Here is an 18,185-nt window from a genome sequence, read left to right on the forward strand (position 1 = left end):
CCCAAGACAATGTTTCTTAATTACAATGTTTCTTATTTAATGTCCCTTGTCTAGTCTGAAATAAAGTTCATTATTGGATTAGAAGAAATATAATTGTGTGTGTTATATACATTTATATAATTTTCATGTATGTGTGTTTATAAACATTTTATTCTTTAACAAGAATCAACAGAATTATGAACTAACAGAATTATGAATCTAACCCTATATCACACACAAAAAGTCCCCCCCTGTCAATCACCCTGCGAGTCGGGTCGGTTCCGGTTACTACAAAATCAACTCAAACACTGCTTGTGAGCCATTTAAAAAGAAATGATTTAAAAAACATTAAAAAAGACAATTACCAGAATCAAATTTTATTCTTGACAAGAAGTTTGAACTGACAGATTTATGAATCTGACCCACACAAACTGTTGCCCCGCAACATTGATTACAGTGCGAGTCGGGTCGGGTTAGGTAGGCTCAGGTTGCTAAAATGGGCGTGGAAAAATGCCCATGATCCCCTCCATAGCGTACTACACGTCAGTCCATTGCATTTAGCAGGAGTAGCCTATCTTGCTTTGCTATAAGATCTTTGGTAGACTCTGGGATGGATGTGTTTGAGAGGCGTATGAGGCACAAGATGCAGGTCATCCTGAAAAACCCCGGGCATCCCCTCCATGTAATTCTGGAGAGTCAAAAGAGCACTCGGAACAACAACTGGCTCCTCTCCCTGCCCTGTAGAACGGAGCGGTTCAGGAGATCCTTCACCCCTGCAGCCATTAGATTTTATAATTCGGGGCTGTAGGGGGATGCATTCTTGCAATTTTTAATTTTTAATTGTTAATTATTGGTCTTTTTAAGTATTTATTGCTCTCAGGTAGAGTCCACAATGTATTTTATGTATTTTCTGTCTGCGTTCGTTTTGATTCTGTGGGTTTGTTGGTTGGGGGCTTCTGGACATCTGAATTTCACTGAGGGGATCAATGAAGTATTTATTATTATTATTATTATTATTATTATTATTATTATTATTATTATTATTATTATTATTATTATATTTGAAATAGGAACAGAAGACTATGGCTTTACAAACTAATTAAAGTTGCATTAAAAAAGCTTAATTCTAGCAAAATATTCCAAGTTGCTTAATAGAGTATCATTGACTTGTTCAAAAACTGGCACTTGGTCAAATAATAAGAGAACCTACAAGTTTTGTCAAAGAGACAAAGTCTGAAGAAGAGTCCTGAGCTGACACATCACCTCCCCACATTCTCCAGAGATGCTGCCTGACCCGTTGGGTTACTTCAGCACTTTGGTCTTTTTGTGTAAAGTAGCATCTGTAGTTCCTTGCTTCTCCATTTATCAAAGAGATGGTCTTTAAGGAAGGACTTACAGGAGTATATGGATATAGTGCGGAGAAGGGAAGGCATTCCAGAGCTGAGGGTCTGGACTTGGCTGGGGTTGACAGAACAAAGGGACCAGAATTGGGAGAGCCTTGTCAAATTTGAAGTTCAAATGGGTAAAGAGATTTTCTGTGTGATTTTAACTTAGGTCTTTCAAATATTTCTCACTCAATTTCTTTAATTCCCATCTGGAGAATTTGTACACACAAGTCTGGATTGGCACCATCAAAATTTGATGAAAACCTAGCATGAAAAGAACTGAATTAAATTTGTAGAAGTATTATACCAAATACTATTGTTCTAATCCTACTGGGATCACGAAAATGGTATTTGCGGAATAAAGCAACCAGTTTTTGAATAATTCTCATATCCGCACGTTAGATTGATATCGCAATGTTCTCTTGAATTGCCACCAGGGGCAAAGGAAAAATACAATTTTTATTTCCGCAGAGGTTGTGCTTCTGGTTATTGACTCCTCCTGGGAATAAATAAATTCTGAGAAATCAATAATACATGAACGACAAGGAAGAGTGTGCTTGATGGGTTTTTATTGTTCCACGATTTGCTCCTGCTTTGATATTTTGGAAAGTCTAAAATAGTATTCAGATCTGTGACTTGCCGCACAAAGGAAACAAAATTTCCCAAAATTTAATAAAGATCATATTAAGCTGATTGGTAACTAATGGAGAAAAAAAAAACCGAATCGATTTAAGTAATAGAATCTTAAAATTATGTTTCCACAATTTTTCATTAACTTTCTGCAACACAACGCAATATAAAATACAGGTGGTCACGGTTTTGCAGTGGTAGATGTGTTGTCTTACAGCGAATGCAGCGCCGGAGACCCAGATTTGACCCCGACTACGGGTGCTTGTCTAAACAGAGTTTGTACGTTCACTACGCGATCTGCAAGGGTTTTCTCCGAAGGCTTTGGTTTCCTCCCACACTCCAGAGACATACAGGTCTGTAGGTTAATTGGCTTGGTGAATGTAAAAATTGTCCCCAGTAGGATGGTGTTAATGTGCGGGGATCGCTGGTCGTCGTGGACCCGATGGGCCAAAGGGCCTGTTTCCGCGCTGTATCTCTGAGCTAAACTAAACTAAACTAAAACAAATGCTGGGTCTATAAAGCTAAATGATACTTGCACATAGAAAATAAATTATTTCAGATTATTAACATTTTGTGAAAGAAAAAAAAACATATTTTAATTACACAGTCAGGGAATCATACAGCATGGAGACATGCCCTTTGGCCAACTCATCCATGCTGACCAAGATGCCCCATCCTAGCTAGTACCATTTGCCCACATTTGACCCATATCCCTCCAAACCTTGAGGGATAATTAGCTTGGTGCAAATGTAAATAGGCCCAAGTGTGTGTAGTATAGTGTCAATGTGTGGAGATTGTGGGTCGCTGCGGACTCGGTGGGCCGAAGGGTCAGTTTCCGCACCCTTAAATAAAAACTAAATTAAACTGATTAGAGTTGTCCAAATACTGTGGCATGGACAGACAGCTGGCAGGAGGCAAACACACAAGCGCATATTTAGAAGATCAAAACACAGTCAAAGAGTGTGAAGAGGATAGGAAGGTTGAAGATAAACTGCTTACTTTGATGGAAGGAGAGGTCAAAGATGTTTTTTGAGAGAAGTATTAATGTAGGACTTGAAGGGGAGGGAGACATTTGCCAAGGAGAGAGAACCATTGATATCAGTTAACATTTAGCCCTTTTGAAATGGAGACATCTTTGCTGTGCAAGGTCAGTAACTGATTTTGTGGGGAGGTGGCTTTGATTAACACAATGACATTGCCTTTCATTCTCTCGGTTGAAAGCTAAAGTTTGGACCTTCAGAGAGTTTGATTCCAATTGTGTAAATGCATGAAAAAGCCTCAGTTTAACAGCCAATGTCAAAGTATCTGAAAGTGCCCACTACCAGGTAACTACCCGGATACGGTACAACTCTGAAACAGATATAAGAGGAGGCCATTTGCTCCCTCATGTTTGTTCCAACATTCAGAAAGATCATGGTAGAACTTCCACCCCACTGTCACTTTCCTGCGGCAACCTCAAATCGTTTGACAGCTAAACACAGCAACAGACCCTCCGCACCCCCCTTTGGCAGAGATCTGAGATTCTTTGACTTTTGGCTATATTAATTTAACCTCATTTATGTCCTGCAGGCTGACTCCTCATTTTGAGACTGACTCCAGATTTTTGATCCCCCACCTGCCAGGCGTGTCCCAGGATTTGGGGCCCTTGAAGAGTTTTGTATATTTAATAAAGTTCACCTCTCATTCTTAACAACTCAAGAGAATTTAAGCCCAATCTGTAAATGTCTTATCATACATTGAACTCACCTTCCCAGGAATCAGAAGGGTCTTGACCCGAAATGTCACCCATTCCTTCTCTCCAAAGATGCTAACTGTCCTGCTGAGTTACTCCAGCTTTTTGTGTCTATCTTCAATGTGATAAATCTTGGTGACAGAGGTGACCTGTACAAGATGGACTAGTTGCACCCGAACTAAAGGGGGACCAATACCCCGATGGACTGCTTTGCTAGTAATACACCTGAGGGTTTAAATTAGATTTGCAGTGGGACAGGATCTTACGAAGTAGTGAGGCAGATGGAGGCTAGAAGCTAGTACAGAAGACAATGGCTGCATTTGCAGTAGACAGCATAGGCAGGAGCATGACAGGCAGTGAGGAAAAATGGTGAATGAGCTCTCTTTCCAGCTTTCTTTCCCACCCTACAATCAATCTAAAGAAGCGTCTCGACCCGAAACATCACCTGTGTGTGTGTTCTCCAGGGATGCTGCCTGGCCCGCTGAGTTGCTACAGGAAATTGTATCAATCTTTGTAGCATTTCATTTATTGCATGTACATCCTTCCTCAGCTAGGGAGAGCAGAAGTGCAATTGGAGTTCCAGTATAATCTCACAAAGCTTCTATTTAATTATATCTCCAGCCTTGTACCAAATTCTCCTCAATAGAGGCACATGTCTCCCTGCATGTTAGCATCCAGTGATGTGTGTACAGTGTATGTGTGTGCAGTGCAGTGTATGCAGTGATGTGTGTGCAAGGACACGCAGGTCTTTCTGAGCCCCAACCCCTTTCTATCGATTAAAATCTTCCAGCTTGGTGCCAGCGGTCGAGGTCGAGGACAGGTTGGCGGTTGGGGATGGGGTCGAAAACTGGTCGGCAGAGGGTGCCAGAGGTCGGATGGGGCCAAGTAGGTTCGGATACGCTGCAGAAAACAAAGGAGGAGCCGGGGGGGGGGAATACCGGGAACAAAGGGGAACCATTGAGGACTAAATGGGATCCTTTGTAACTTTGTCGGAGCCCTATATGTGGTGACTCTTTGCATGCCTTGGGTATGCAAAACAAAGAATCCGACTGTCACATGTGATAATAAAGTGTTAATATTGGCTAAATTAAAGACACCATAAAATGGAGGATCCCTGTACCTGTCAGAATTTCTTAGCCCTTATCAGCTGAACTTTACAGGCTTTGATTGGCGCCAGCCAGTCTAGGCTCAGACAGGTATGCAGGATGGTGAGGGGTCCAGGTGTTCTCCCTGTTCTCTTCAATTGATTACACGTATAGCAGTTTTGCAAACGAACCTTAAATGCATCATTTCGATTGGATTGCTGCAAAAGCATTTTAAATAGTATAAATAATGTTGCAAGACGGTCATCATGTGAATCGATGATTGGTCAAACTGTTGAGCCTGGGAGAAACTGTTTGAATCTCAGGGCACATGTTTCAATGTTTGTTCTAGTTTGCTTCCTTCTGGAGCTTTCTTTCTTATACAATGTATCAGCCAGTAGCGGCGCCTACTGGCGCACGCAGGTATCGAACCCGGAGTTCGGAAGCCGCGGTCACGTGACTCGGGAGGGGCTGGTTGTTTTCGCGCGGTGTTGCTTTCGCGCGCCAGTTCAGCACTGACCACCGATGTGGCCAGACGTGTCTAGAGAACCTGTTGATTGAAAAGTGAATTTTCGAATAAAAGTTTGTTTAAAACTTCAGTTGTCATTCTTAAGACCACCAAATTGATGACTCCAACCTGTCTAGCCATCATTAGTCAAGAGAATTATGCAGGAAGAGAGCGTTCCCGCAGAATCAGCCAGCACGCGGCAGGGCTCACCGGCCTTCAAATTACCATCGTTTTGGCCTGACCAACCTCAGGTGTGGTTTGTCCACGTTGTGGGACCCACCGACCATCGCCAAATACTAAGGGCTAAAGGCCCTGCTGCTCCGCACTTACAGTCTCAGCCGCAGAGACAGGGCAGCGAGGCTGTTGCACATGGACTGTGTCGGTGACCAGCGGCCATCTACCATCATGGCGAAGATGTCAGCCCTGATGGACGGGCACCGCCCATGTCTGCTTTTCGAACAGGCGTTCCTGGAGCAGCCTGATGAAGTCCAACTAATGCTCGCCGGAGCCGATTTCAGCGAGCCCCAACAACTCGCGGAGAGAGCTGATGAACTGTGGGTACACAGAGGGCGGGACGTGTTTCCCGCCCCCTGGTAACACAGCGGGTGCAGCCGAAACGACATCGGGAGGAAGAAGCCCAGCCCAGCGCCGAAGAAGAATCGCCGCGGTCAGTGGTCTACAGCCAACTTCGCTGGTGTTACTACCATCATCGAAATGGACCCAAAGCCAGAAGATGTTAGAGCCCCTGCTAGTTCCCGGGAAATGCCTCGGCCGATCGTCCATATAGGCGAATGCGATCGGCCCAAACGAACGCCTCTACGTCTGCGATCGCCATTCCGGCCACCGTTTCCTGGTGGACTCCGGTGCCCATGCCAGCATCCTGCCTCCGAGCCCCCGAGACTCAGGCCAGTACAGGTGGAAGTTTATCATTGCTGATGTCGCCCAACCAATCCTGGGGCCGATTTCTTGCACGCGTTCTCCCTGTTAGTCGATGTGCGAGGCGGAAGCATGGTCCCTGTGCCAGACCTGTGCCCTGCCAAGCCGCGTAATCCGTCGCACAGCCGCTGCCCGAGAAGGTCGACGCTATCCGTCGCTTCCCGAGGCCCCTATCGGTCAAGGGTCTACAGGAGTTTATTGGGATGGTTAATTTCTATCACCGATTCATCCCATCAGCAGCCGCCATCATGCGGCCGTTGTTCCAATGCCTGGCCGGTAAGCCCAAGGACCTGGTCTGGTCCAAAGAGGCACAGAAGGCGTTCGAGGGGGCTAAGACTGCATTGGCCAATGTCACTATGCTAGAACACCCTAAGGCGTCAGCCCAAACGGCCCTCACCGTGGACGCTTCCGATGTAGCGGTAGGCGCCTTCCTCGAGGAGCGCGTATGTAGTTGCTGGGTGCCGCTGGCATTTTTCAGCAGGCAGCTGCAAGCCCGTGAAGTTGAGTGAAATCCTGTACCGATGGGCGCAAATCTCTCTGCACCTTGGAAGCCTGGCATGGGACGCAGGAACAGGCCCATGCTGCGACCGGCTTCCTCTCCCATACTAAGTCACCCCAACCCCCCCCTTCCCTCACTCTCCTCCCGCTCCCCCCCCCCCCCCCCCCCCCCCCCCCCCCCCCCCACACTTTCCCTCCCAACTCCAGTCCCGTCCCAACCTCCTGGGAAACTGAAGGGAGCGACAATCAACTGCCCCGGATACAAATAATGTCATACAACAAGACAGGGCAGATGCTGGTTGACATAAAGTGAACACACAGTGCTGGAGTAACACAAAGACGCAGCAGAATTTTAGAAACGTTATCCTGTCACCCATTCCTTCTCTCCAGAGATGCTGCCTATCCCGCTGAGTTAAAGAGTGCCCACGGTAGACTCATGAGTCACTACGGTAAACACACGGGCTGCTACGTTCTTACAACGAGTTTAAAAGTTTAACATTTTTACTTCAAGAGTAAATTTGACTCGTGGAAATCTTTCATTATGTTTAAAGAATTTCACGAGTTAACAAGTTTCCCAAGTACCTGCCGTTAGTGTTACCAGTTCTGACGTTCCCGCTACGTTAATTCCACGTGATTACCACGAGTTTGATTTATTTTAAACTCGGGATCACTCGTGGGTGGACTCGCACCGTGAGAAAGGGGTTTGAGGCTTTGAAGAGCGACTTGAGCCCATGACTTTCTAATTTCGAACCAAGAATTATTTTGCTGAACCAAAGAGAATATATTACACATCAAAACCTTTTGCTGCATAAGTACTGTGCAGAAAATGTTTTATTTCATTTTAGTTTAGAGGTACAGCATGGAAACAGGCCCTTCGGCCCACCGAGTGCTCACCGACCAGCGATCCCTACACGCTAACACTATCCTACACACACTAGGGCCAATTTACAATGTTTTACCAAAGCCAATTAACCTACAAACCTGTTCGTATTTGGAGTATGGGAGGAAACCGGAGTACCTGGAGAAAACCCATGCAGGTCACGGGAAGAATGTACAAACTCCATCTGACAGCACCCGTGGTGAGGATCGAACCTGGGTCTCTGGCGCTGTAAGGTAGCATCTACTGCTGCGCCACCGTAAACATGGAACTTTTGTTATAAACATATTTTTATGGCTTTTCAAAGTGCAACATTGTTTTCTCTCTGCATTGTGCCAAATAAACAGCATCAACTATAGGCTCAAATGAACTGGCCTGCTGCATCACTCACTGCGTGTCAACATCCCGCATATTAACTATCAGTGCAGCCTCAGTAAGCTGTTTTGTATAATGGATGTGTTCACAGAGGAACTGGCTTACGACCATCTAAATTCATTATGGCTCCGGCATTAAACCATCTGTTAGGGAGAAGAATCTGCTCTCTGTTATTTACATAGAGAATAATTCCAGAAATTGAGGCAAACAATAAAAAAGTTACTGCATTACATTATGACAGGAGAGATGCAAACCAGATACAGAAACATGTATTCTGTGTGTACCACTAGGAAACAAAATCCCACAGGAATGTGAGGCTAAATTTCATGCTAACCTTCCACAAAGTCAAGGGGGATAATGTCCAAGAGCTAATAAGCACAAGCTGGGAAGGGCTGGAATGTGGACATCTCCATGTGTGGTTCCTCACTGAGTTCAACAGATTACAAGTAGCCAGACGTGCCTTGTTAGTGTTCATCTGAAATCTGATGTGTGTGTCCTTGAACCTTAATCAACCTAAAAACACTTTGGTTCATGTGGTTCCCAACTAACCACAAGGCAAAGGCACTTGATGAAAGGTATCAACTAATTCCCCAACATTGCTTGAAAATATACACTCACTTAGACCCACTGAGACTCAAGTATATTAATACTCACTTAGACCCAAGTATATTAACAGTTGATGGTACAAATTTAACCTTTGAGAAGTTTCAGAAGAGCATTATCATAACAAAAACAAGCGAAACAGAAAGAGACGCAAAGTGCTGGAGTAACTCAGCATCTTTGGAGAATATGGATGTGATGTTTCAGTTCGGAACCCTTTAACGTAACAGGGGAAATAACATCAGCTGCAGATTCCCCTTCAAGTCATTCACCATCCTGATGTGGAAATATATTGCCGTTACCAAATCTTGGACCTCCCACCCCAATGAAACCATGGGAATCACTGTAGTGGTTCAAATTAGTGACTCACCACCATCTGTCAAGGGCAATTAAAGGTGGGTATTAAATACAGTCTGAAAAGGGGTCTCGACCTGAAACGTCACCCATTCTTTCTCTCCAGAGATGCTGCCTGTCCTGCTGAGTTACCCCAGCATTTTGTGTCTATCTTCATATTAAATACTGGCCTTGATATCGATACCCACATCCCAGAATAGGAACAAATTTTTAAAAACTGGTGGCAACAAAAGGTTGCACCAGTGAAACCCATTGCATAAATCTGTCGCTTTGATCTTCTGCAATGAGTTCAGAGGCACTTCTTCCATCCATAGAGATATGGATGCTTGATGCACTGTGTCCATCCAGGCAGGCCATGGAACAACTAATTCACAATTTCAAAGCAATACCCTCCTGGCACGATTATTTTGCTTAAACAACTGAAAATATAATTGTAGTTGCTTATTATTTACATCAGCCATTGGAAGCAGAGAGAACAAGCTTCATATAGTAAAGATAAATCTAATGAATGGGCAGATTTCAAATCACTTTTAATGCAGAGTTCAGTAATGGAAGCCATCATTTTCTTCTCAATGTAAGTGGATCCACTCAAGTGGTTTACTCCCCACAAAGTTATTTCGATTGAACCTTATGTTAGAAACTGACCTGTTAATTTGTGTTTTATGCTGAATATACATCATTTTCTGCAGACAATACAATTTTTTTGGCTGGTAATATCTCAAGATGTAAATAACTCATTATTAATGACAGTAACTTTCATACAGGGTATGAACTTCACAATGCTGTAATACAAATCACTACATTTTGTATGCATTTGCAAACCCATGGAATCTGTCAGATTTCAGAATGCTTGCCCAGGCAATTGCAAAAAAACTCTCCCACTAAATCCTGTTTGTTGATTAGTTGGATAAATCATTGTAATTCCATGAAGGGTAAGTATCAATGTGGTAGCGATGCCATTGCATGTTATTTATTGCTGCGTGTACAAGAGGTCGCAAAATCTCTTCACAACATCTTTTTTGTATCGAAATAATGGATTGTTTACACATTAAACATTTAAACTCCTGTCACATCAAAGCACATTCACAAAGCAGCCAAACAAATTAGCAGCGCACACATAAGCAGGTCAGCATCAGTGTTTTAAAAGGGAGGTTCTTAAGGATCAGCACAAATATTTCTTCAGGTGACAAAAGAACATCAAATTTTCATACCTGCCTAATGCCCAAACGATACGCTAGGATACGGTCAACAGCGTTCGGATTCATCTGGGTCCATTGCAGCATGTAGGAATAGACTCGGGCTCGGTTTTGCCAAAGAGGGTTGGGTGTATCGTAGTAGAATTCAGGAGAGTAAGCTTTACCTGAAAAAAAAGATTCATATAGTTGCATAAAACATTCTCTGTATACATTGCACCTTCTCTTTTGTACATAGACTCAAGTTGATCTTGACTACGTTAGAGTTGCTGCTATACAGCACCAAAGACTCAAGTTTGATCTTGACTACGGTACTGTCTGTACAGAGTTTTACGTTTTCTCTAGGTTTTCTCTGTTTCCGCCCACATTCCAAAGACGTGCGGGTTTGTAGGTTAATTGGCTTCTGTAAATTGTACCTAGTGTGTAGGTTAGAACATGTATGGGTGATCATTGGTCAGCATGCACCCGGTGGGCCGAAAGGCCTACTTCCATGCTGTATCTCTGAACTAAACTAATCTAAACTACAGCTAAGGCAAACAATGACAGAGAAGGTGTCTGCTAATTCACATGGGTGGTTAAGGTTTATTAGCGAATGATGCTATCTGAACCATAGATTCTGCTGTCCCTCCATGATCTACCTCGCCATCGCAAGAGTATGTGATATTTTCCTGCACACATGTATGGATTGATAATCTTTAGTTGCTTGAGAAGAGAAGTCAAGCAAATCGTGGCATCAAATGAGACTTAGTAATGAATACTGGTGAATTAAAATGAGTTCTTCATGGAATGCGAAAATGTTTCAGCAATAAGTTAGTGATTATTGGTTGAAGTAATCTCTGGAACATAATGACAAAATAAATGGAGTAATGTTGATCTTATGGGCTTCGGGAACACTTCACCGATTTGCACGTTCGTGGCTGATCTTCTATCTGAACCGCACCTCCAAGTTCTCTTGAATATACGCATGACATAGCATGAACATTTAAGGTACTATATTCCAAATTATCACAGTTCCTGGGTGTACGAGGTTGGTGGGGCCACATTTGGAAGATTGTGTGCAGTTTGGGTCAATCTGCTGTAGGGCATGTATCCATGCTGAATGACTCTATGATTCTAAGAGGTCTCTGCTCATTTTTGCTTAAACATCTGATTTCTTATACTGAGACGGTGACCCCTGCTTCTAAGTTTCTTTAGTTCTGGGAAATATTTGCACAGCATCCCTAATTTCAAGCCCCATAAAAATGTAGAATATTATTTTGAAGTTACCAAAATTGTACTGAATGTAGGTGGAGTTGGCACCATCATATTAACATCTTCATCCTGAAAAGGTGTGTAATGTATTTTTATGAGGTCAGTCCTACATAGTTTAATTTAGTTTAAAAATACAGTAGAGAAATATGCCCTTCAACCCATCACATCCACACCGACCATCGATCATACGTTCACATAAAACAGGTCTATGTGATCCCACTTTACACACTGGGGATAATTTACAGAGGCCAATTAACCTACAAACCTGTATGTCTGAGAAGAGGCAGAAAACTAGAGCTCCAAGAGGAAACCCATGTGGTCACGGGGAGAATGTGCAAACGTCACACAACAGTACCTCATGTCAGGATCGAACCCGGTCTCTGGCGCGGTGAGGCATTGGCTCTACCAGCTGATCGTTTGGAATTATTTTAGGAAATCAGAGCGCCCGGAGAAAATCCACGCAATCACAGGGCGAATGTACAAACTCCGTACAGACAGCACTCTTAAGTTAGGATCAAACCCGGGTCACTGGCACTATAAGGCAGCAACTCAACCAATGTGCCACCCCTTGCAGAGCGCTATTGGTTAATAACCAGCCATTGATATTTGGCAGACGTTGGATGGGCAAAGACGGACATCACCAGCTGGAAGTAGTAGCTGAGGCCTGGAATGAAGAGCTTAAAACCAAGGCCAAATGCTGATCTCTCTGGCATGAACTTTGTTCGTTAAATTGTATGTGCATCTCATTTTACAATGACAATTTTGCAAAAAAAGAAATTGAATTATCTTGAGCAGATAGTGCTGCAAACTTGGTTTATTGCTAAAATAATTCAGTTATCAAACAATTTAACAGCAAGCAGCTTTAAGTAAAAAATAATCTATTTTTATTTATTAGCCCTATCTATCCATGGGCAACAACATAGAAAAGATTAGGGATCCATATACGCATACATCTCGCTAGACTTCATCAAGTAGAGAAAATGCCTACGACAGAAATAAATTTGAATTTGCTCAAACTGCACAATGCTCAGAAAATGCCTTGCAGTTTTGAGATGTGTCCCACACACGGTCTTTCCAAATCATCTCCATCTGAGTTCTGCAGGCGTGATGGTGGAAGGTATTCAAAAGGTGACCTTATGTGGTAGACAATGTGGTAAACCACATTGAAAAGGTAAATCGGACAAACTAGATTAGACTAACCTTGAAGTACGGCAAAATTCAGATGAAGAAACATAGAAACATAGAAATTAGGTGCAGGAGTAGGCCATTCGGCCCTTCGAGCCTGCACCGCCATTTAATATGATCATGGCTGATCATCCAACTCAGTATCCCGTACCTGCCTTCTCTCCATACCCTCTGATCCCCTTGGCCACAAGGGCCACATCTAACTGCCTCTTAAATATAGCCAATGAACTGGCCTCAACTACCCTCTGTGGCAGAGAGTTCCAGAGATTCACCACTCTCTGTGTGAAAAAAGTTCTCCTCATCTCGGTTTTAAAGGATTTCCCCCTTATCCTTATGCTGTGACCCCTTGTCCTGAAGAAAAGGCTAGTTAGGAGATTGCTAGCTGGAATTCCTGCTCATACACTGCATGGCCAGTTCAAGGAGTAGACTTTTGGATAGCTTTATGAACTCAGAAATTGTTAGAGAATGAACCAAAATTCTGCAACTGGAGGATTGAAGGCTATTTCAGAGTGAGTAAAGAAAGTGGTTTCCTTTTCTAGACTTGCCTTCTAAAGATTTTGGCATTTCTCAACTCCCGAATAACATTTTGATTAGGGTAGATTGTAAACATTTTTTCTCATTTATTATATTGTTTCCAATGTACTATATTTACATATTCTGTTGTGCTGCTGCAAGTAAAAATGTAATTGTTCTATCTGGGATGTGTGGCAATAAAACACTCTTGGCTCTCTTTTCTCTCTTGACTAAAGAGCGTCTTTCCCTGAATCATAATATACGTTGTGTGTCAGCTGACACCTGAGAGCTAAATCCATAAGCGATAGGTGAATGCTCAAGGTTATCGGTTCTCTTTTAAAACTTGTGTCAATGGTCTAAAGAAAAGTACAACCAAGTGGACTGCCTAATCGACCTCGTTAAAACTTTCTGCCCTGCTTTGGAATGTGCGATAGTGAAGCGTCTTTACAGATTAATGATGGCACGATTTTTAACGTTCATTTCTCACAGTAAGCTTGACTGCATAGTGCGTGTGAAAGTGAACTGATTGATTAGAATGAATCAATTTGCATGTAAAATATGATCCTCTGTGCAGCAAAGCATGTTGGAAATATGGAAACATTGGTCTTGAGGCAGGAGCTCTACATTTTGAAGATAACATACTCCACTCATTTTAATAGCTGAGTTTTTTTTCCTCCAGATTGTCAGTAATCCTATATGATAGAAGTAATTTCACAGAGAAAAGCAGAGTGGTAGAAGAATCTGAACCATTCACTTTATGTTTTATCAGCTTTCTTGCTAATTACGGCTTTTAAAAGATACATTCTTTCTCACATTGCGTGCGATGTCAAGTGTAGTTATCATTTTTCTGAACTCATTACTTTTTCAGCTCTCTCACTAGTTCAATGCATGTATTGGGCAGAATTATTCACAGCTGCTGCTCTACCTGCCTCTACTTGCCACCATTTTAGGTTGTAAGGTAGGTGGAACAGCAAGGTCCTTTGGTGTCTGACAAGCCACTGACCTTTGGCTCACTGGCGAGGCACTGGAAGCTCAATCTCCCAGTTTCTGTATCTCCAATTAACTTCCCCTTCCATCAATCCAGGTTCTGTTATGATTGTTTGGTACCACTGGACTTCTGAATAGCAAAAAGCCTCAGAATAATTGAGATCTTGTGAGAAGCGATGGGTGGTGAGGTGGGGGGAGAAAGGAGATGGGGTGTCTGGCACCGTCTAGGATTTGAGGGATAAAGGAGGGGAGAATAAAGCTTTTTCTGCATACAAGGACTTAAAACATGGGTTGTTGGACAAGGATTGAGGACTGGTGGACAAATGTTAGGAAGCTGGGATTTTAAATGTGCGATTCTAAATTATTGTTATCTGACCGCAGATGCCACAGGGAAGTGAGTTTGAATACAAATACAGAAATAAAATGGTCATTGGGATCAATTTGCTCCCCCCCAAAAAAAAATTCTACCATCATTAAAATGAAATTAATGCCGTTTCTAAAACTGCAGATTGGCAAATATAACAAACTATATATTCAGGAATAAGATGATCACATAGGATAATGGCTGCCCCACGTCTGCTTCGTAACTTCATCCACTTTATTGCTTCAGCATGAGAGGGAGATACTTTTGGATGATTTACTACTGAGTTGGCACTACATTGTGTTTTAAAGCAGCAGTTTCAAAGTGTTGCCCTCCACGTGCAATGCACTGTCAAATTGAAAAGTCAGTGAACTGCAGGGCAGTTGTGGAAAGACTGAGGAAAGCTTCGACGTGAGAAGATCAAGAAGATCAATGTCAAGGCTCTCAGAAACCCCTCAAAGGTAAATCTTCTCAGCCAGCACCACAGGACAACCTGTTGATTCCAGGACAGCAGGAACCATAGTCAAGTCAGAGCACTTGATGTTCCCCAGGGCTTTGCTGACAATAACATTCACAACATGAATGGATACTTCAGCACTGTGATGACCACCTACAGTCCAAATACCCAAGGCTCCACTGTAGACTTTATGTTACTTTAGAGATGCAGCATGGAAACAGACCCTTCGGCCCACCAAGTCTGTGGTGACCAGCGTCCCCCGTACACTAGCACTTTACTACACACAAGGGACAATTTACAAATTTACCAAAGTCAATGAACCTGCAAATCTGTACGTCTTTGGAGTGTGAGAGGAAACTGGGACACATGGAGGAAACCCACACGGTCACTGGGAGAATGTACAAAATGCATGCAGACAGCACCAATTGTCAGGATCAAACCGGTGTCTCTAGCACTGTACAGCAGCGACTCTACTGCTGTGCCATCTCTTATACAAACCAAGAATAGGAGAGGAACTCCTCATGGAAAGAGAAGCAATTTATCACTGCTTTCAATTTTCCAGAACGGCCTTTGATTCGCTGAGGAGAAGGGTGTTGGAATATCATGTCCTCTGACCAGGCATTCTCTTCATGGCCTGGCAGTGGTGGTCCTACCCTTTTATATGCCTCTAAGTTCTGGACTATCTAAAGCAGGCACCTCAAGACACTCAAAATATCCCACCAGCACCGTCTCTGTAAAACCCTCCATATTCACCACAAGGATAAGCATCAGCATCCTTTACCAGGCCCAAATCTGTAACTCTGAAGATCTAATTACTTTCGTTTGGCTCTTCATGCTGGGCAGATCGAACTGTGTGCATGCCTAACCTCAGAAACCTCTGAAACACACTCTATTCCAAGCTCTTTTATGAGAGGAGATTATCAGTTGATAGAGGAAATGAGTCAATAATGAGCTTAAAGTCTCTGACAAAATGCAAAACCACACTGAATCCTGGCTCATATCCACTTAAAATGGAGAGGGAGCATCTGGGATTGAATAGTAACCTTGAAGCCACATGTCAGGAACACATGGAAGCCTTGCAAAAGTGGCAGAGAGAGCACAAGCAATTAACTGAGAATTGATTATGTTTCCAGATTTGCCCACTTCTTCCTTGCATAGGTTTTTTTCCAATTATCTTTGTCTATTTAAAAGTTTAGAGATTTCGATCTTTGAGTAATTTTAGAGAAACAGGCCCTTCAGCCCATCGAGTCCGCGCCGACCACAGATCACCCCGTACACTATCACTATCCTCATCATCATCGGCGGTCACTCGAAACAAGAATAACTGTCTTCTCCTCTCCACAGGGTCGTCTACTTGTAGGTCCGCAGATGTCTGTAGAGGCTGATCCGCGATCCACACACCTTGGTGCAAAGTGGGCAGTGGAGACTGGCGGTGCTTGGTGGTCGTCGAGCCCTCTTCTCTCTCTCCTTACGGTGCTGTCGTTTTGGCTCTGTGACACGGCGTAGTTCCATTTTGTAAAGTGCAGCTCCTTCCTGCACGGATTTCCTCCAGGAGCTCCTGTCCAGTGCAATGTGCTCCCAGTTGCTTGATGTGATGTGGAAACTATCCTACACACTAGACAGTTTACAGTTTTACCAAAGCAAATTTTTAGAACCTAAACACCTGTCTGTTTCAGGAGTGTGGGAGGAAACCAGAGCACCCAGTAAAAACCCACGTGGTCACTGGGAGAAGGTGCAAACTCCATACAGACAGCACCTGCAGTCAGGATCAAACCCTGGTCTCTAGCCCACTCCTCAGCAGTGTAACTTTTTGATATTGTAAAACAATCCAAGGTGTTGGCTCGATATGACAACAAAGGTCCTTTCCTTTTGATTGAATATTTTTTTTTAAATCTGTGTGATGCACATATCCAATGAACTGAAAACTTGTGTATACGAATAAACATCACCCAAATAAATGATTTGGAAATCTGGGCTATGCATTCTCTGAATGCTCAGCAAGGAAACACATACATCGGAGAGGTACAGTTCAAATATACCAGATCAATGATGTGTTATAGTTCTAACGTGTCAAATGTAGGTTGAAAAAACATGGCCTGCATGCCGGTGTTTGTATCTGATTGAAATGAATTTATGGGAAGAACTGTTTCCTTTGGTGGGAATCTTGATCTAGATATCATACCATTAGAGTCAGAACTAAACCACTTAGAATAAAATAACGATACAATTCTTTACACAAATGATAACAGAAACCTGGAACTCTCTTCCATAAAGGCTGAGCTTGTTGAGTCACTTGATGTGAGCTCGGCATCAAGCTTGATTTAACATTCTTTTGTCAGGCAATGATGAAAGATACTGGTCTAAGAGAGGTTAGGGAAGCTGATGCACAGATCAGCCAGAATATAATTGAATGGCTGAACCAGGGGCCCAAGTGGTGCAATGGACAAGTACTGCATACATGTTTGTAATAAAAGACAAACATAGGAGCAGATGGAGACATGGAAATGAACTTGTACTATTGTAGGAAGTACGTGAGACGTGAACAAGAAACTCCATATATATGTATGAATCCATCATTTTAATTTGTTGTAATGCAAATACAAGGCAAATCAACTGTCAACAACTAGAGCGTAGTTCCGACCTACCATCTGAGTCTGACATCGAGTATTGTCCTAAAACGTCACCCATTCCTTCTCTCTAGAGATGCTGCCTGTTACTCCAACATTTTATGTGTAGCATCTAGCACGTTGGAGACCCTTGATCATCTTTAATCGGGCTTCACTGGACATTTTCTTGCAATAAACGTTATCCCCCATGTCATGTATCTGTACACTGAGAGTGGCTTGATCGTAACCATGTGTAGCCTTTCCGCTGACTGGATAGCACAACAGATCAAAAAAGCGTTTCACTGTACCTCGGTACACATGACAATAAAGTAATCCAAATGGCGAATCTAAAGCAAAAACAAGCGGCAACTGATTATCTTAGTGTTTAAGAAGGAACTGCAGATGCTGGAAAATCGAAGGTACACAAAAAAGCTGGAGAAAATCAGCGGAAAATAGGCAATGTTTCGGGCCGAAACCCTTGCCTATTTCCTTCGCTCCATAGATGCTGCTGCACCCGCTGAGTTTCTCCAGCTTTTTTGTGTACCAACTGATTATCTTAGTTGTACACCACAGAAGGACACGGTGAAACTAAAAAAAACACAGACATCGGAAATCTAAAATAAAAACAGAAATTGCTGGAAATATTCAGCATGTCTCACCACATTTGTGGGAAGGG

The 18,185-nt window shown here is 43.0% G+C and overlaps 1 protein-coding gene across 1 annotated transcript in view; it reads right to left on the bottom strand.

Moving 5' to 3' along the window:
* Nucleotides 1–18,185, bottom strand: part of mdga2a (MAM domain containing glycosylphosphatidylinositol anchor 2a) — an 845,563-nt gene that overhangs the window by 206,642 nt on the left and 620,736 nt on the right. The window contains exon 10 of the mRNA XM_055640389.1: nucleotides 10,168–10,316. Within this exon, the coding sequence (XP_055496364.1) occupies nucleotides 10,168–10,316 (149 nt within the window). The remainder of the gene's footprint in view (nucleotides 1–10,167; nucleotides 10,317–18,185) is intronic.

This window comes from Leucoraja erinacea, chromosome 9 (genome assembly GCF_028641065.1).
Source record: "Leucoraja erinacea ecotype New England chromosome 9, Leri_hhj_1, whole genome shotgun sequence".
NCBI lineage: Eukaryota > Metazoa > Chordata > Chondrichthyes > Rajiformes > Rajidae > Leucoraja > Leucoraja erinaceus.